The sequence below is a fragment of the Salmo salar genome, chromosome ssa17 (genome assembly GCF_905237065.1).
Source record: "Salmo salar chromosome ssa17, Ssal_v3.1, whole genome shotgun sequence".
NCBI lineage: Eukaryota > Metazoa > Chordata > Actinopteri > Salmoniformes > Salmonidae > Salmo > Salmo salar.
Window position 1 is genome coordinate 62,751,350 of NC_059458.1, and position 21,257 is coordinate 62,772,606.

Genomic DNA, 21,257 nt, shown 5'->3' on the forward strand with positions numbered 1-21,257 from the left:
TACTCTTTATTTTTACTATTTTGTACCTTGTACAATAATAGTGAAGACATCAAAACTATGAAATAACACATGTTGAACTATGTAGTAACCAAAAAAGTGTTAAACCAAAATATATTTTATATTTGAGATTATTCAAAGTAGCCACCCTTTGCCTTGATGACAAATGCTCAGCATATGTGGGAACGCCTTCAAGACTGTTGGAAAAGCATTCCTCATGAAGTTGGTTGAGAGAAAGCCAAGAGTGTGCAAAGCTGTCATCAAGGCAAAGGGTGGCTACTTTGAAGAATCTTAAATATAAAATATATTTTGATTTGTTTAGCACTTTTTGGGTTACTACATGATTCCAGAATGTGTTATTTCATAGTTTTGATGTCTTCACTATTCTACAATGTAGAAACAAGTCAAAATAAAAACCCTTGAATGAGTAGGTGTGTCCGAACTCTTGACTGGTACTGTACGTTTCCACAAAAATCATGTTAAACTATCTGCTACACAAAATTATCTTGTGAAGGCCTAATTACACAGGACTAACTATTGTTGGCAATTGATTACTTTCAGACGGGGAACACGCCTTGCCTCGATGGCATTCCAATAGAGATAGGCTTTTTATGAACTACTGAAAGATCAATTACTGTCATATTTTAATGACTCATATATAAATGGCAAACTATCAGTGACACAAAACGAGGGACTGATCTCTCTCCTACTGAAGCAGGAGCCAGGGGGCAGTACAAAGAGCCAGTCTCTTAAAAAAAAATGTCACCCCACTGTGCTAAAATATTGGCAAAATGTATTGCTCATATAATTAAAAAGGTCCTACCGGTAAATTAAGAGTCAACAACATTATTTGGGTATTAGCAAACAGAATATGAGCTTTAAAAATGTGATAATTAAAAATAAAAATAATTTTCACTGGACAGTTACTTTAGAATTTTGCTGTGAGAATCATTACACAAAAATACCTCTTATTTTTTTCACTGGATGGCAAAGTTGTGTTTTTATACTCTGTCACACCATTATCATTATAATGTATGACATTTAATAGTGGAACTGATTTAAAATAAAGTGATTGCACAAAATATGTACAACAAAATCCGTACAAATTATTAATTTATTTACATTGCTATGATAATCATACAGTGGCGGCCAAGTATATTGGCACCATTGCACTTATCTTCAAATAAGATGAAATATAAAAAAATATATATATAAATATATATATATAAATAAATATATATATATATATATATATATATTGGTCTCCACAACTTATTGGATTGTCAACATTCCATTTTTTAAAATTTAGGATTACCATTTAATTTTGTAAAATAAAATGGTACAACATTTTTGACACCCAAACTTGGTTGCACAGACAAGTGAACTGCAAAACAAGGAACTTATTTTAAAAGAAATAGAGAATTATTTAAGAAAAGTGCAAGGCTGTCGATCATAGAGATGGACAGAGGCCTTATCTTTGGGCTGGGCTGCTACGCCTTTTTGAGGCTTTCTTCTTCTTTCATGTTTGAAAAAAGTGTCAAACTAATATCAAACACAGTACAGTATGAAGATAGGCAGAAACTGCTTATCCAATAGAAAGACTAGATCACGCTTGTAGTCGATGTCATGGCGACGTTGGCTAGCTAAGCTCATGCGTAGAAACACGTCATCGGGTCTGTTGCGCGAACCGTTCGTGTGCAGACTGACAAATCAAAGGCACTCCTTCGATATAAAGTTGTTTTTGACGAAAATTAAAACGTTTTAGTTTGTCACTTTCACGAGGTTGGAGTCAACATGTCCATCTCCTCGATTCTAGGTTGTGCCTTTATATTTAGAGATAATTAACAACTAATGAAGAATTTCTCACTTCTCTCATACCAAATGCCTTTTATAAAAAATATTTGACACTCAAGAAGTGATATACATCACCGAAAATTAGAAAAGTGTCAATTGAACTAGCCTACTCCTTCAGCCTTGATAGCATTCCGGAGCGTGCCTGTTCGAACTGAGGATTTACAGTATGGTAAGAAGCCATTCGTTACAGGCCGCTTTTTTTACTGACTGTTGCCTGCCAATACTATTAGAAAATACCCCCCCAAAAAGTGGCGAAAGTGAGATATACATCTGGTGAGAGTTAGTTCTAATGAAACGGTGGTAACTTTTCAGCTTCGTGCTTCTTCTTGGCCGTCCAATTGATTGACCTTTGTCTAAAAGTAATGATGGACTGTCGTTTCTCTTTGCTTATTTGAGCTGTTCTTGCCATAATATGGATTTAGCCCTATTTGGTAAAAGACCATCTTCTGTATACCAACCCCACCTTGTCACACGAGACTGTAGAGACAGCATCCAAGATGGATGTTCGTATACACTGTTTCGTGGGGCTTGCCATCTTTATAGATCCAGTTTTACTGGGATTACTACGCCTGCGCACTAGCACTCAGTGCAAACAAGGAGCAGTGACGATGTCCAAAAACATGACAGACATTGGACGAATACATTTGTTTATATCTTTGGCTTTCACTCACAGCCAAATATATAAAAATTTTATATTTGTCCAATGTCGGTCATGTTTTAATACGAACGTCCATCTTGAATGCTGTCTCTACAGTCTCTTGGGCACCACCTACTCGGGCGGGGGCTATGAGTAGACCATTGTGGTCCCGATCCGAAAAAAAAATGGATGTGGGATGTCTAGCTGTCTACCATTTCTGGCACAGAAGAGGGATAAGAGAGCAGTTGCTTAGGTACGTACTGTATCTCTACCCGACAGATAATAACAAAACGATCAGTATAATTGATTGATAGTTGTTATTCAGCAGTCTTAAAAGTATGCCTCATCTATTTTTAAGAACTATTGAAATAGTGATTTTGTCAGACAGCAGGCAGTTTGTTGTTTACTTGTCTCATGATTATACTGTACGTTCCATGTATTGGGCCTAATTACTCTATTTAAACTGAGCTTTAGTATTTCATATTTTTTTTTTTTTTTTTTTTTAATGTTTTATTTATTTATTGTAATTGTTTTATAATTTTATTGTCTGTTAATGTGGAAGAAAACTGAAATTCCAATAAAAACATTATTACAAAATTAGGCTGATGGCATCCCCTGGTGGATACAGTGTGTTATTGCTGCTTGCGGAAAGTAAGTAATTGGCAATACCTACCATCTACAATTATGATATCGACAAACATAGAGGGCTATGTTAGCCATGTTAGTGTCTGTCAAAACTACTTCTTGAATTTTGTTTATAACAAACAAGAGTGTACATGTTTTAAGAAATGACAACATCTACTCATTCCTATTCATGTGGTACCAAGTAAAAATTCAAGTTTATTTTCACCCACATAGAATGGAAACACCCAGCTCAGCTGGGGAGAGCCCATCAACCATGCTCCTCTAGGCCTACATCCACCACCTCAGGTCAGTTTGTTTCAACTGCAATAATAATGATGTGATATTATAGACTCATGTCAACCATGGATTAGTTTCTCCTGGCCCATAGATTTTTTTAAATTGTTATTTAAACTTTATTTAACTAGGCAAATCAGTTAAGAACGGATTATTATTTACAATGACGACCTAGGAACAGTAGGCTAACTGCCTTGTTCAGGGGCAGAACGACAGATCTTTACCTTGTCAGCTCAAGGATTCAATCTAGCAAACTTTCGGATACTGGCCCAATGCTCTAACCACTAGCCTACCTGCTGATAGATTACTTGCAGGTTAGTGTTTTTCGTCATGAATCTTGTTCTGGAGGCAGCTCTGCAGAGTAGTTACTAGCTGGAACAGCCACAAAGTCATAAAATCTGATTTTAAACCCAACCTTAACCACGCTGCTAAACCTAATGGCTAACCTTAGATGAAGACCAAAAAAGTAATTTTTGTTTTCATGAATGTTTTCAATATAGGCAATTTTGACTTTAAAACTGGCCTATCTAAGGGGAAATTGCTCAGTTCTGCCTCCAGGACAAGACCCATGACAATAAATGTCAACCTACTTCAGGGTGCGGAACTGTCTAACATCAACTTAACTAGGTTGGTGGCGCTCCCTGGGGGATGCCGTGGGTTATGGCCACTTGCAATTCTGATATCTATGAACATAGAGGGCTATGGGTGTTTTTTGGGTGGTCTGGTTGACACAATTAAATGTTGAAATATTACAGTAACATCTGTGTTTTTATGTGTGCCATCATGTGTTTAATTGTATAGTTGATGGAAACTGGGGCGAGTGAGAGATGGACCAGTCCTAGGGAAGTAAGCCAGCAGAGGGGCTGAGCATTGCCCTGAGTCCCTTCTTAAAATGAAGATGCTCTTCCTCAAGGTTGGGTTGCTGTTAAACACTTTGTGACAAATACTGCTATCCCACTATGCTATGGTTGAGGACGAATACACAGGACCAAAGCTTATTAGAGAAGGGAAGGTCACGTCGATAATACAATGCTTTGTACTCAAATGCATGGTACGGTATAGAGGCCACTGCAACTCATACCATGCTAGACTATGGACTGGAATATCCAGTGGTGTAAAGTACTTAAGTAAAAATAGTTAAGTCGTTTTTTGGGGTATCTGTACTTTACTATTTATATTTTGGATTATTTTCTTTAGGAATGAAGTGAAGTAAAAGTAATGTACTTTTTACTCCCATACATTTTCCCTGATTTTTCCCTGTACTCATTACATTTTGAATGCTCAGCAGGACAGGGAAATTGTCCAATTCACACACTGATCAAGAGAACATCCCTGGTCATCCCTACTAACTCTGATCTGGCAGACTCGCTAAACACAGAATATTCATTTGTAAATTATGTCTGAGTTATGTCTGAGTGTTGGAGCATGCCCCGGGCTATCTATCAATAAAAAGTTAAATGGTGCCTTCTGGTACGCTTAATACAAGAAATGTAAAATTATTTATACTTTTACTTGTAATACTTAAGTTTAAAACCAATTACTTTTAGACTTTTGCTCAAGTAGTATTTTACTTGGTGACGTTCACTTTTACTTGAGTCATTTTCTATTAAGTTATCTTTACTTTTACTCAAGTATGACAATTGGGTACTTTTACCACCGCTGGGAATATCCCGTCAAATGTGACATCTATTGTTTTAAACTTTCTTGTCTGCTGCTCCTCTTCTTTTTCTCTCCCAAATCAAATCAGAGTTGATTTGTCACATGCACAGGATACAGCCAGTGTAAACAGTATACTGAAATGCTTGCTACTTGCAAGCTCCTTCTCAACAATGCAGTGATACTAAGTTACATAAAATAAATACACACAAGAATATACACTGCAAGGTAAATATCAGTGGCAAACAATGTCATGGATAATGGTGGCAGTTATTTAATCAGGGTTATAGTGATCCAGTGATCAGATGGGGAACAAAGGCGCTTACATCCACCTTAGAGGATCAGACCTCAAGCTAGAGTTTTAACAGTTCACTGCTGTGGTCATTACATATCTCTAATAAAACTGATGGAGTTGCTTATTAATAAAGAGTATTTAATCATTTACATTGACTGCTCTTGGCAGAGAGAATGCCCTGCTCCAATGGTGCTCTTCAAAGAACCAACTCCAAGCTTAGATAATACTTTGGGGATAAGAGTCAGCATGTCAAATACTTGTATTTTTCAATTTTGTTTTTGCACAAGCATAATAATAGTGGGACTGAGCCTGGTCTGTGTCTGGTGTCCATATGGACATTCCTCCATAGCTACCTCAAACACATTGTCTTCTTCAGGACCTTGAGCAAAGCTAATGGGAAAAATATCAGTTGGACAGCTTCCCAGGTTTAGAAAATGACCAGAGATAATTATAGAAACAAATGGATTTAATTAGTATAGTCGATTCATTGCTTTACCAGCATCCCAAAGGGAGAGGGTACAATGCTACTGTAGACCAGAAATTGTCAAAAGCTTGCATTTTGAGTGTTTGTGAAACATAGTCAGGACAATGCGTATGTGGACTTCTTATTAGTATCTGATGATATCATTATGATCAAACCAAAAACATCTACATTTTTTTTTTTTTTTTTTTTTAGAGGACGGTTGTGGTGGTTTCTGTGTGTGTTTAATGACACACACACACACACACACACAGAGGGGCTGGAATCACTCTTCTCACTGCAAAGGATGAATGTGTTCTGTTTTGCATGATCTCCACTATGAACCTGTGGACCAGACAGAAAACATTTAGATGACAACCTATCTGTTTTCGTGAGACTTCAGTAGGTAAATAGAATGAATCATAAACATTTCATCAGAGGCAGACGTCATCTGTTGTATTTGATAGGGTAGAATTTTCCCTCACTGAGGCTCAAAGCAAATCACTGGGGGCTTAGCCCCAAAAGCAGCTCATGATTGGTAGCGAGGCCTGATTCTTTGATTCCTGACAACTGTTCTGCCATAAGATTATGTGCTTTTCTGGGTTTGAATTCACCCAGAGAGGGAATTAGATCTCCACAGCAGCTCCTGTCATACACCGCGTTCTGATCCCTTCCCTCTCTCCTCATTTTTCCCACTGCTGTCTGTGCCTTATTCATCTCCCTTTCCTCTGTCCTGCACTTTGCTGAAGTAGCAGAGTGTGAGCTAACTAACAGGCAGAGCAGAGCAGCTGACGAGCACAAAGCTCTCTGCCGCCCATATCAGACACGCTGGGTGAACAAAGCCCCTCTGCTCCACAGACAGACAATGGTACAATAGCTGACCGGGCTGTTACAACATGTGCCATACTCGCATTACGGGAGCACAGATCTGGTAGATTGGACTATTCAAACGAGTTGGATGCATGATTAATGAAAACGCAGTGTTAATTGGAGCAATTAGAAGAACATTGTGCTTTGGAAGTGTTCAAATTGCCTCTGTGTCTGTCTGTCTCTGTGTCCGCTGTCATTCCCCACATGCAGTACAGTAGGGCGGTTGGGAACGGTGTTACATAACATTGGGAGTTGCCATTCCCACCCTCATACTCTCCGCTCCCTCTCACTGAGGTGTCAAACAGGGAGTCATAAACATAGCCTTACTGCAGCAGACAAACCACATATTATTCAGACACTCAGGATATAGGAGTGGATTAGACCAAAGCAAGTTCAGACAAGACAACACCACTTTTATGCAGCTAACCATATGAGCCTATTCTAGCCCTGTTTATACCTGGTTCAAACATGCAGCCTTTGTCCTGATCTTGTCCACATTCTGATTGTGCCCACATTTTTAGTGTACAGTAGATGATTAAAAGACGCATTGTGATCTGACTGTGATCAGATCTACGTGTAAATAGACAAAATCAGGTCAAGATCAGGTGGATGAAGGATACATGCTAACGGCAGACATAAACAGGGCTATCGATTCATGCACACTGCCTACGATGGTACGATACATCTACTGATGCAACATCTGTAGCTGACATCCTGTTGGCTAAACCACAGTAGAAGCCAATCAGCAGAGGGATGTACTGAGTCAGTGGTACAGAACATGGAACATGTTGGCTAACTGTCCCACTTAGTCACCCACCACATCACACTCACCAGATGGCACCCCGCAGATGGCATGAGCAGCCGTTGGAGGGCACAGGAGGGGTAACGGACCTACACATACTGGACAGAGAGAGAGAGACGAATGGATCCATGGAGTCAGAGTCCACATCAGCAGAGGAGTACAGGCAGGGGACAAACCCTAAACCTGACTGGGGCCTTTGGTTCAGTGGAGAATGATCGGGTTCTGATGTGGCTAGTCGACTTCTTTACATGTAATTTGGGGTAGTCTCTCCTTTCTCACCCAGGGTTCTGTTGTCCGTCTCTGCCTCACTTCCTTCCTGCCTCTGGCCAAGCTTCTTCCAGAGGGCCAGTCAGCCATGCTGTACATGCTACTGAGAGGCATATGCCTTCTCCTCAGCTCTTTTGGTATGTCACACACTCACAAGACTTGTAAGGCATATGGTGCAGTATGTGTTGTGCGTCTGATTGTCCAGTCACTAACAGAAAGGAGATAATGACTCAGACCATAACATTAAGCATTATGACCCAAAATGGGTAAATAAGGGAATGTTATGTAGTGGTGAGGGATGATGCCGTTTGGTGAGAGTATCCCTTCAGAATGTGAATGTTTTCATAGAGTTATTACAATATACTGCACCAGCACCTGTACATAGCCCATCTATAATTTAGCCCAAACAACTACCTCTTCCCCTACTGTATTTATTTATTTATTTTGCTCCTTTGCACCCCATTATTTCTATTTCTACTTTGCACTTTCTTCCGCTACAAATCTACCATTCCAGTGTTTTACTTGCTATATTGTATTTACTTTGCCACCATGGCCTTTTTTTTGCCTTTACCTCCCTTATCTCACCTCATTTGCTCACATTGTATATAGACTTATTTTTCTACTGTATTATTGACTGTACGTTTGTTTTACTCCATGTGTAACTGTGTTGTTGTATGTGTCGAATAGCTTTGCTTTATCTTGGCCAGGTTGCAATTGTAAATGAGAACTTGTTCTCAACTTGCCTACCTGGTTAAATAAAGGTGAAATAAAAAAAATAAGTGTACAAATCATTAAGAACACCTTCCTAATACTGAGTTGCACAACCCAATAAGGGATTATAGCTTTCACCGGGTTTAACCAGGTCAGTCTATGTCATGTTTTGTCCACTCAGTCTCAGTTTATATCCACAAAAAGCTCCAGTTGAAACTGAACAAAGGGAAATCATTTTCATTTTATAGGCCACCTCATGACTTTTAATGTAATACTTAACTGTGGGATGGATAAAAAACTGTGAACCAAAAATGGTGGATATTATGTTATGTTTTGAGAATAAATGTGGGCTACTGGCTATGAAGATTTTACTGTTTGTCTGCTCTCTGTATTTTTCTACAACTCCACCACAAATGTGCAGTCTGGGCTATGTGTAACATGGAGAAAAAAGTTATCTTGGCATTTATTTAAAATGTCAGACTGCTTTTACAGAAGGTCTTTAACCCACCAGAAATAAGATGTAACACTGTGAGACTTTCAGAAAGGGAGTTCACACACGTATCTCTCCCAGTGGAAATGCATTATTGGAATGCGAAGTGGGGTTTAGTTGAAAGAGGAGCACAGTTTGTGTTGGCATGGAGTGAACCGCTGTGAGCGACAACAACTGCCCTCTCGTATTTCAGCTTCCCAAAAAGCAGACAGAAAAATTCTTAATATGCAGCAGTGTGACCTCGACCCTTAGATCAGCCACTATTTTAAGACAAAGGTGTCTAATTCCTTTCACCTAGGTACTTTTCTCCTTTATCTCCAATCAATCATGTCGGCACATGTACAATACTGTCTAATATATGTAGTTTACAAACAGTATATTATTATATAGACTATGTTTAGGTGAGTTCAATTGCTAATGGATGACCTCGTTGTTGAGGAATGTGTTTTGCTTCTTAAATTGCTAGTATTATGTTCTTATTACGTTGTATGTTTGAATGTTGCACATTTTATCAATTGGAAAAGAGGCCTTGGTCTCCATGGTACTCCCTGCTAAAGGTTAAAAAAAAACTCCTTCAGCAGTAACCAACCCAGCGCAGCAGCACAACTAAGCTATGAATGGTAATGAACACAGACTGAATACCTACTAATGTCAACCAGAGTTATTGCACTGGAGCTCTGCGTCCATCGCTACACCGCAACAGATGCAGAAGTATATTTCCTTAAACAGAGATCCATAAACATGAGGACCGAATAAAATGTACATAACTCCAGGAGGTATGGCAGCTTCCAAAGCATGTTGCAAGAGAGCTGAAAATAAGCACCGACCGTATTCACATAATCACAGCTTGTTATGTGAATACAGTGGGTACTTAGGTTCTGTTTGGTATGATTGTAAAATATCTCAAACCGAACAGAACCTAATCAACCCAAAGAGAACCTACACTGTAAGCACCTTCATCTGCCTTCATCTGGTGTGGTATGAATGGTAAAGATGCTACTGGCTGCATACTGGCTGTTCAGTCAAGGTCACTGTCTTGTTTGAACCTGGCTAGGATATCTCTGAGTGAGTCTTCTCCCATTCATCCATATGGCTGTATTACAATCACTATGAATCAGCCTGGCACCCTCACTCAACCTGTGTCCATTTGGGTTATTTTCAACCAGCTCTTATGGGAAGTGTGGAAACAATTATGCACTTACATCATGACCCTCACACATAGCCATATAGTGTTGTTGTGGGTTGGTATGCCTGTTTTGTTATTGAGAGATGAATAATGTTCATCTCTGATGCACTCTGGGGCTGGGTGACTCATCCAACGCCTTAGGGAGGTTTTCTGTGGGATCTGCGTGGTAGCATCAACAACAAACTGTCCATAGCAGAGGAGGCTGGTGGGAGGAGCTATAGGAGGATGGGCTCTTCATAATTTTTTACATTTTAGTCATTTAGCAGACGCTCTTATCCAGAGCGACTTACAGTAGTGAATGCATACATTTCATACATTTTTTTTTTTCCATACTGGTCCCCCGTGGGAATCGAACCCACAACCCTGGCGTTGCAAACACCATGCTCTACCAACTGAGCCACACGGCTGGAATGGGCTTAATGGAAAGGTATCAAACATATGGAAACCACATGTTTGACTCTGTTCCATTCATTTTATCCAACCATTACATTGAACCCGTCCTCCTATAGCTCCTCCCACCAGCCTCCAGTAATACTGCCTATAGGTTAAGAAGAATATACACTATATAGTCTATGATTAGGCATTTTTCTTTTTGTTTATTTCCACCCTGTAGCCTAGATGCTGTAAAAAAAGAAACATTTAGTTGGAAAATAGGGATCAAAGAAAGGTGTTTAGACACAGCAAGTACAACCCAAACATTTTTAATAATAACAGAACAGGCTACAACCGTTTAATTTCGTATGCATTCGTGAGTCTTCGTATGGGTTCGGAGAAGCCCAGGAGAGGGGGCTGAGTCCGAGCCGCACTGATCTCTAGGTTGCATGTGACTAATCGAGTTTCCCAGTGAAGTAGGCTACAATTCATTCCTACGGAATGTTCACCTGAGAGAGCGAAAGCACTGCAAAATAACAGGTGAGTCTTCTTAGAAACGCATGTCACTGTTGTTCACTAAATGAGTCATGTTATTTCCAATAAGTTACTTTAACATTTTTGGGGATAAAATAACTTCGAAGAATTATCGTGACTATCTACAGTAGCACCAACTTTGCTATGAGTTATTTATAGTTCAAACCCCTGTTTGTTTATGGGAAGGCTAGTTTGTGAAAACAACTTGATACACGTCCAATGTGATGAACTTTACACACGGATAGTAATTTTGAAGTGAGGTCGTTTCATTGAAGTTGGGACCAAATTTACACTAACCGTGATTCTCCATTACCTTCAGACCGAATCGTTTTGAGTAATGTGGTGCCATTAGAAGCGAAGGACGATTGCACGGTAACCTGACTTAAAAACGGAAATTACAAATTCCCTGCTGAAGGAGCGTAGTTTACAAACGTAGTAAAGCCACTGGTGAAAACCCCACACATACAAAAAGGAAAATGGCAACGGGTGGATTTAAACCAAATGCACAGACAGACTTTCTGGAGGAATGGAAGGCTAAACGGGAGAAAATGAGGGCAAAAATGCTCGGGGACATCGCTGCGGCCACCGGCGCGTGCACTGGTGGTATTTCCCCTGCCACTGCGTCCCTGGGGAGCCACAGCAACAAAAGTGAGATGCGCAATGCTACCTCGAACACCGAACTTAACAACAACGGCAACCCGGACCGCGGGACATCCTACCCCATGGCTCGCTCATCATCCTCCTCAGCCTTGAAGAGACCTGACGATGACCCACACCCGACACCAGCCGTCAGAGGAGCGGATACACCGGGGAGTAACCTGAAGAAGACACCGCAGCCGGAGAAAGTGCCCTGCACCCCACAAGAGTCCAGCCCCACTGCATGCAATGACCATGACAGTGACAAGGAGAGCCCCTCATCCAGTAAAGGCAAAGAGAAGAAAAACAGTGGTCCAAGCGCCAGGAAGGGGAAAGGACAGATAGAGAAGAGAAAGCTGAGGGAGAAGCGCAGATCAACAGGTGTTGTCAGCATGCCATCCACCGAGGTGAGTCCAAGCTGTTTGTAACTTTAATTTGTTTAAAAATCATCGCCTACTTAATAAGCATGACGCATGGTGTTGGATGAGACAGTTTACACCCTGTACTGACAGCCTGTAGGCCTATGCAACAACAACAAAAAAGTTATGAAAAGACGGCATAAAAGATGGACTTATCTGTCTCTTAGGTTGTGTCAATATCATTATGAAACGAACATTTTAATGTATTTTAATGGAAAATAATAGTTTGAAACTGAGTAGCTTTAATGACTAATGAGAAGTAATCAAATGGGTTCTAAAACATTCATTCTTCTGACCTTCAAAAGGCCCACATAAACATGTCTGTTTTGGTGGAGTGTTTATGAAGACCTTCTGTCTAGCACAGTCACGGAAAAAAGTCTCCATGAGTATGCTGAAAATGTGCAGAGGGAGCAGTATCGTTGTTATTGCACTTAAATCATGTCACAGCCTGGCCGCAGGGACGTTGATGAAAGCATGACAACCACCAGTCCGCCACTCAGTAATATGTCTGTCCTGTTATTCTAAGAACTTCCACCATTAGGGAAATGATGTTTATACAGTGCCTTCAGAAAGTATTCACATCCCTTGACTTTTTCCACATTTTGTTGTGTTACAGGCTGAATTTAAAATGGATTAAATGGAGATTTTGTGTCACTGGCCTACAAACAATACCGCATAATGTTCGAGTGGATTTATGTTTTTAGAAATGTTTACAAATTCATAAAAAATGAAAGCTGAATTGTCTTGAGTCAATAAGTATTCAACCCCTTTGTTATGGCAAGCCTAAATAAGGCAAAAACTGTGCTTAACAAGTCACATATTAAGTTGCGCAATAATAATAATAATAGTTGTGCAATAATAGTGGTTAACATGATTTTCGAATGAGTACCTCATCTCTGTACCCCACACATACAATTACCTGTAAGGTCCCTCAATTCAGCTGTCAATTTCAAACACAGATTCAATCCAATGCCTCGCAATGAAGGGCACTTATTGGTAGATAGATTAAAAAAGCAGCCATTGCATATCCCTTTGAGCATGGTGAAGTTATTAATTACAGTTTGGATAGTGTATCAATACTAGAGGTCGACCGTTTATGAGGACCAAAAGATGCCGATACCCATTAATCGGCCGACTTAAAAAAAAAAAAAAAAAAAAATAACAGGGACAAAGAAAGGTACATTTTTATTAATTTTTTTTTTTTAAATATATATATTTGTAATAATGACAATTACAACGATACTGAATGAGTACTTATTTTAACTTAATACGTCAATAAAATCTATTTAGTCTCAAATAAATAATGAAGCATGTTCAATTTGGTTTAAATAATGCAAAAACAAAGTGTTGGAGAAGAAAGTACAAGTGCAATATGTGCCATGTAGAAAAACTAACGTTTAAGTTCCTTGCGCAGAACATATGAATGCTGGTGGTTCCTTTTAACATGAGTCTTCAATATTCCCAGGTAAGAAGTTTTAGGTTGTAGTTATTATAGGACTATTTCTCTCTATACCATTTGTATTTCATATACCTTTGACTATTGGATGTTCTAATAGGTACTTTAGTATTGCCAGCCTAATCTCAGGAGTTGATAGACTTGAAGTCATAAACAGCACAATGCTTGAAGCACAGCGAAGAGCTGCTGGCAAATGCAGGAAAGTGCTGTTTGAATGAATGCTTATGAACCTGCTGCTGCCTACCACTCCTCAGTCAGACTGCTCTATCAAATCGTAGACTTAATTATAATATAATAACACACAGAAATACGCGCCTTAGGTCATTAATATGGTCAAATCCGGAAACGTTCATTATTCTTTCAGTGACATACGAAACCGTTCTGTATTTTATCTAACGGGTGGCATCCCTAAGTCTAAATATTGCTGTTACATTGCACAACCTTCAATGTTATGTCATAATTATGTACAATTCTGGCAAATTAATTACGGTCTTTGTTAGGAGGAAATGGTCTTCACACAGTTCGCAACAAGCCAGGCGGCCCAAACTGCTGCATATACACTGACTCTGCTTGCACAGAACGCAAGAGAAGTGACACAATTTCCCTAGTTAAAAGAAATTCATGTTAGCAGGCAATATTAACTAAATATGCAGGTTTAAAAATATATACCTGTGTATTGATTTTAAGAAAGGCATTGATGTTTATGGTTAGGTACAAGTTGGTGCAACGACAGTGCTTTTTTCACAAATGCGCTTGTTAAATCACCGTTTGGCAAAGTAGGCTGTGATTCAATGATAAATGAACAGGCACCGCATCGATTATATGCAACGCAGGACAAGCTAGATAAACTAGTAATATCATCAACCATGTGTAGTTAACTAGTTATTATGTTAAGATTTGATAGTTATTTTATAAGATATGTTTAATGCTAGCTAGCACCTTACCTTGGCTCCTTGCTGCACTCGCATAACAGGTAGTCAGCCTACCACGCGGTCTCCTCGTGGAGTGCAATGTAATAGGCCATAATCGGTGTCCAAAAATGCCGATTACCGATTGTTATGAACACTTGAAATCGGCCCTAATTAATCGGCCATTCCGATTAATCGGTCGACCTCTAATCAATACACCTATTCATTACAAAGATACAGGCGTCCTTCCTTACTCAGTTGCTTGGAGAGGAAGGAAACAACTCAGGGATTTCACCATGAAGCCAATGGTGACTTTAAAACAGTTAGAGTTTAATGGCTGTGATAGGAGAACTGAGGATGGATCAACAACGTTGTAGTTACTCCACAATACTAACTTAAATGACCGAGTGAAAAGAAGGATGCCTGTACAAAATACAAATGTTACAAAACATGAATCCTGTTTTCAGTAAGGCACTAAAGTACAACTGCAAAAAAAGTGGCAAAGAAATTAACTTTAATTCCTCAATACAAAGTGTTATGTTTGGTCCAAATCCAACTGAACATATCACTGAGTACCACTCTTCATATTTTCAAGTATGGTGGTGGCTGCATCATGTTATGAGTATGCTTGTCATCGGCAAGGACTCCAGAGTTTTATAGGATAAAAATAAATGGAATAGAGCTAAGCACAGGCAAAATCCTAGAGGAAAAACAGGTTCCGTCTGCTTTCCAACAGACACTGGAGACAAATTCACCTTTCAGCAGGACAATAACCTAAAACACAAGGCCAAATATACACTGGAGTTGCTTACCAAGATGACATTGAAAGTACCTGAGTGGACTAGTTGCAGTTTTGACTTAAAGCGACTTGAAAATCTATAGCGAGACTTGACAGAGCTTGAAGAATTAAAAACGATTATGTGCAAATATTGTACAATCCAGGTGTGCAATGCTCTTAGAGACTTACCCAGAAAGACACAGCTGTAATTGAAGGTGATTCTAACAGGTTGATTCAGGGGTGTGAATACTTACGTAAATTAGATATTTCGTTGTCAATAAATTAGCACATCTGAAACATGTTTTCACTTTGTCATTCTAGGTTATTGTGTGTAGATGGGTGAGCAAAAAATGAGATGTAATTCATTTTGCATGTAGGCTAAAACAACAATGTGGAATAGGTCAAGGGGTATGAATACTTTCTGAAGGCACCGTATAATGGGCATGTTTTATGACATTGACACTGGCTCTGTGCCTTGAAGCCACAGAGTGTAGTCTACATATTAGGGGTCTGGCTTTTCTGACAGCTGCCCAGACCCAGAGCATGCTGCCCTCTGTGGCGTTTCACCTGGAGGTTGACCAGTGTCTGTTGGCTGGTGACAGCCTGATATTAGGCGGTCGGCAGTGCCAGTCAAGGAGTTTGAGAGGCTGGTCAGAAGCCAAGCCGTAAAGCTAGGTTTCATCCTCACAGATCATGCCAAACTATGTGCTATCATGCCCCATGCAACAACATTGCCTGTGTTTATTGCATTGCATATTTCCCATGGTAAATCTAAACCATGACATCGCGATCGCTGTATGATTTGGACCCTCTTCACACAAGGCCTCTTGTGTTATGAATTTTATTGAATAGGTATGCTGGGGCATAATCAGCCTGCTTGTTCTGTGGGGCACAATAGCTGTTGAGGGGGTTTCAGAGCAGTAGGGAACCCAGTCGTGCCACTCTCCCTATGAATGGCTGATAATGGCTTCACGGTTAACCGAAGCAAACACTGGCTCTTCTGTGGAGTGTCAATCAGGACCACCTCCTGCATTCCAGGAAGGTGTCTTGTTTCAGCCTCCCTGTCCGTCTCACCCTCTTTGACGGAAAATGGTATGTGTCTACTGGCTGTTGGGGACCTCTGACCCGCTTAACGAATACTTACTGAACAACGGAATACTGCTTAAGTGATGTGTGCGTTTGAAGATAACGCTGTCTGAGTGAGTACTCACCTCGCCCGAGACACTTGCTCTCTCTCCTTTTCTCTCTCTCTTTAGGATGTGTGTGTTGTGTCAGTGATCCGTTTCCTTTTGGCCTCACCATGGCTTAGGCCTAGTTCATGAGCCTCATTGTCTGGGGACATCCATGTTTTATGACCAGCAGTGTGTTAGTCAGTAGCAACTGTGAACAGGCTGTGTGATAGGGCAGGCTACATATTGGTGCCAATTACCACTGGGCAATTCCATGGTAATGGAAAACGCTGAGACTCACATTTTAAAGTGAAAAATGTATGCCAAAAAAAAGCATTGATTTCAAAGTTTAACAAATCATACAACTCTATGCACGAGGACTACTTTTAACATTTTCCACAGGAAATTGAGCAAAAACACATTCACAGGAAGAACTGTGCAGATAAAAAGTGTGGTAACAGAATAAAACTGAGGGAGATTGTACTGTAATTCTGTTGGTATAATTTGCATCTGCACTGTTTCCAGTAAATGTTTGTTTATTTTCTGTGTAAATTGTTCCAAGTAGTCATTGTGCATCGAGTTGTATGGTTTGTTAAACTTTGAAATCAGTAGTTTTTGTTTAGCATACATTTTAAAATGAGTCTCAGCGTAATTCCGTTACTGTGGTGATAGGTAGCTTAGCGATTTTAGGAGCGCTAGTCCAGGAACCAAAATGTCACTGGGTCAAATCTCAGAGCCGACTTGGTAAAAAAATCTGTCATTGTGCCGTTGAACAAGGCACTCAACCCTAATTCTGCTAAATGACTAAAATGTAAAAAGGATAGGGCCGCAGGGTATAGCCGAGGGGATTTCTCAGAGCTTCTTCCTGGTTGCTGTTGAATCACTTTTGTGTAGTTTATGCATATCTGTCATGAGCTAAGAGGAGTGTGAGTTACCTGTACATAATCATGCTGATGTCTTTCACTCCACGGACAAAGCAATGTGATTATAAAATTTATTTTTCTATGAGAATCTGCTTCAACAAAGTGCCCATTGACAGTTGGCTTTGCCTCAATGTTTATGGCCCATTGGTAGATAAAGCCACAACTCCAGCCTGATTGGTTGGATTATCGTTATCATTTTGAGTTCAAACTGCAACAGTTTTTTTTGGATCATATCTAGCTCTGGATATATGCACAACAGGCTCTCTCCAGGTGAGTGAGTTGAGTTTTATCTGCAGACAGACCGAAAAGTTATTTCAAAGCCAGTCTGACTCTCACAACAAGAAGCTGTGGCATTGTGGGAATGCATAACGCCTCTCCACCATGTGACCTTCTTGTTGTGTGTATGTACTGACATGTACAGTACCAGTCAGACGTTTGGACACACCTACTCATTCAAGGGTTTTTCTTTATTTTTACTATTTTCTACATTGCAGAATAATCGTGAAGACATCAAAATTATGAAATAACACATGGAATAATGTAGAAACCGAAAAAGTGTTAAACAAATCAAAATATGTGTGTGGGGGTACAGGTTAGTTGAGGTAATTGGTACATGTAGGTGGGGGTGAAGTGACTATGCATAGATAATAAACAGTAAGTAGCAGCAGTGTACAAATGCAGTGTCAATGTGAATTGTCTGGTGGCGATTTTATTAATTGTTCAGCAGTCTTATGGCTTGGGGGTAGAAGCTGTTGAGGAGCCTTTTGGTTAAATCAAATCACACATCCTAGTGCTGCTACACTCTCTGCCTGTCCTCTGGGAGTTGTATAAGTTTTTGCTCCACTACTTCCGTACCTTATGCTGGGGCTGTGGTACTTTCTCTCATCCATCTGTGTTCAGTTTCCACCTCTAAAGATACCTCTCTTCCTGCTGTAGTACGATCATAAATTATTCTGTTCTAAAGGCCACCCACTGACTGCAGTTCTGAATGGAGTTGTCATTCACATCTTCTAATAGGCACGAAAGCAATGGCCAGGGAAAGTTTTCAGTATCAGTGCAATAGGGTGTTATTTAATTGTAAGGTAATTAGGTAAAATGTAAAGCTTTCTATACATCTGTTCTAAAGGAATGTAAGTGTGCCTTTGGGTGGAGCCTGTTTTACTTGCTCCTAAAACCTTTCCCAAACAAGGTCACATCGTCACTGGAAATACCAAAGGGATTGGATCATGGGCTTGGATAAGCAAGGAATTATTTGGGCAGGGTTTTGGGTTCTTGGTGGAACAAAAGGAATTTGTGAAGTTATGTTCAACTCTAATCCAAAGAGTGTTTATTTTATACCCGGGCTCCTTTGCCAGTTATGTGAGTTTACAAGAACATTTGACAGGTTGACTAATTAGCAGGAGTTGTTGATTGTTTACGAGGATATCTTTCGCAAAATAGGTTTTAAGGGGGGTGGGACTAATAGAAAGAAGTTCCAATAGAACTGTGTGGTGAAAGTTAGGGAAATTCCAAAGGAAGTTGTAGAGGAGGAAGAATGTGGAACTACTGTTTGCCTTGTTCCATGACATGGTTACCAGGTAGGCCCCTAATACAGGGGGCACCCAATGGTCTCGCAGCACCTCATAAAACACTCTGCTCCCACTAATGGGCTGTGGCACAGGGTTTTGTGCATGCTTGTGGAACGTTGCGTAAACGACAGCTCTCATTAATGTGCCCTCTGACTAGGTGAGGCCCAGTGAATAGCCGTCCATTACCCTGTCAGGTTTAATCATACCCTTGGTCTGATTAAGTGATATGTGAAAACTGGAGCCTTCACTCAGAATACAGTAGTCCTGGCTGCTCCTCTAATAGCTCTCTGACTGACCTGGCCTCTGCTTACTCCCCACATCCTCTTTGCTTGTCACAGGTTAATGAGCTCACTTTCTGGCAAGGAATCCAGTTTTAAACGTTTTGTAACAAAACATGATCACAGGAGTATTTTTACAATGTATGCATTTCAGCAGGCCTGACAAGAAAATAGCCTGCCTAATTTGGAGTCCTGTTCCAAATGTGTAGGTTTGTAGAGTGTTCTGTTCTAACCCAGGCCATAGAGCACATGTCTGGTGAATGAGTAACAACTCCCCCCAGCCCAGCCTTTAGCACAACAGAACCACACAGTCATGGTCCCAATGGACAGTGATACGCCAGACCCTATGAATCTACCTTTTACAGAGACGCCTGTTTGCACATTTTGTTTGCGTGAGAAATGACATGCTCCTCTGTCACTGCTTGGATTACGCAGTGGCTGTCTGAGAGGCCAATCAATAACTCACAATCAAAACCAGGACGTTTCAGCGATATGGGAGACTTGTTGGTTACTTAATAAGGTGTTGTTGAGGTTAATGTCCTACTGTGTTGTGAAATGTGACTGAAGATTGGGTCAACTGTTCGAATAGTAAATCATCGCGTGACTGATCTTCCCTCTTGGTGTGTGCTTGACCCATACTTTAAACTATTCGTTAGTACCAAATTGTTTGTGTCCAATTCCCCGCGAGGCACTTCGGGATTTACAGTAAGACCTAGAGTAAAATGCCAATGCTTTGGAATTGTGTCACGGAACATGGAAGCCTTCTCCTTTGAACTAAATGGGGATTTCTAAGTCGTTGTCTCTCCTCATTGAGGTTAACACCTTCATAATCCAGTAGCAGATGTGGAGACAGTGATTTCCTTTCATCTGTCATACGTTTAGGCTTAAGTTTTCCTTTTTCCATATCTGTTCCCTCCAATACCAGCCATCACGCTAACAGTATTAACATGAACTCTTGTGTGTTATTGTAAGTGAAATGTCCTGCCCCTGATATCTGCTAATAGCTTATGGTTTCACACGGATGCATGGGGTAGTGGTTTTCATGCCTCCCCTTTGGAACCTGCCACTTAGGCCCCCACTGTGTTCTTGTGGAAGCTTGGGCTGCCACATTCAGCTGCTGCATGCGGAGATCCCATAGAGAGATTCAGTGGATAGGGGTTTGTCTGCTGATCAGCTCGCTGAGTGACAGTAGCTGTGGTGTGTGTGCGCGTGTTCCTGCATAAATGTAACTTGTTTGTTGGACATTCCTGTGTGCTTGGCAGCAGTGGGGGATTTGTGAGTCAGCTGTAATCAGGCCACTGCATCATTAGGCATTCAGGAGAACTGTATGTTTGGATTCATTACAGTAGAACAGAATAGTATGCAGCTGCTACCTCTGTCTGTTTCTTTCTCTCCTCTTTCTATGGGCACGGAAGCGTTGTTTTGGAGTGTTATTCTTGGTAAAACCTTTCTTCATTTTTATGGATGAGCTCTTGTAGATGATATGTCAACATACAGTGGCTCTAAAAGAGTTCCAGAACGTTATGTTGGTACTGCACACACAGCTAGAGAGATCCAGCACCACCACCACAGGCCAATGGGTTCTCTCTCCTCCCATTATGGCACCGTTGTTCCCTGTCAGACTTTGTCCCCTGATAAGCGTCAGCAGAAGTAGGCTACGGTATCAGACACGGCAGCATAACAATCTAGCTAACCAAGGTGATGAATAATAAACATGCAAATCATACGTCATAAAAGTCTTTGCTCATTTCATTCTGCTTCACTGTGTGGATAAGGGGGAGAGAGTGTCTTCTGGGTGTCATAGCAACACCTAGCTGAGTGTAGGAATATGGCTGGTGATCTACAGGTGGAGGCTGTCATGAGTGTTTGGCATTCCACTGTGTGTTGCTGGGAGGACTGTGGGGGGTGGGGGTCTTAAGCCTAGCTCTCCGTCTTTAAAAACACATTCACTTTACATGCATACCTGAGGAGGCTTATGTTGATTTGTTGGAGCTGCAGAAATGGGAGGGATTCATAATGCTTTGAAGGAATTGAATATTCTGACTGTTGACGTGTAGGTTGTTAGTGTGGCTC

At 40.5% G+C, this 21,257-nt stretch overlaps 1 protein-coding gene and 1 long non-coding RNA gene across 3 annotated transcripts in view; one reads left to right on the plus strand and one right to left on the minus strand.

Annotated features, from left to right (window-relative positions):
• Positions 1-5,320: 5,320 nt before the first annotated feature.
• Positions 5,321-10,688, minus strand: LOC106576315 (uncharacterized). Its single transcript, XR_001321921.2, has 2 exons — positions 7,519-10,688; positions 5,321-6,162 (listed from the first exon to the last, which is right to left on the minus strand). It is a non-coding gene; the product is annotated as an uncharacterized lncRNA (long non-coding RNA).
• An 89-nt stretch (positions 10,689-10,777) lies between these two features.
• Positions 10,778-21,257, plus strand: part of pawr (PRKC, apoptosis, WT1, regulator) — an 80,766-nt gene continuing 70,286 nt past the window's right edge. Inside the window, exons 1-2 of one of the 2 annotated variants that reach the window (XM_014153425.2) lie at positions 10,778-11,055; positions 11,369-12,092. In XM_014153425.2, coding sequence (XP_014008900.1) covers positions 11,526-12,092 — 567 coding nt within the window. In that variant the 5' untranslated portion in view covers positions 10,778-11,055; positions 11,369-11,525. The remainder of the gene's footprint in view (positions 11,056-11,368; positions 12,093-21,257) is intronic. The other variant, XM_014153426.2, reaches the window with a different exon arrangement.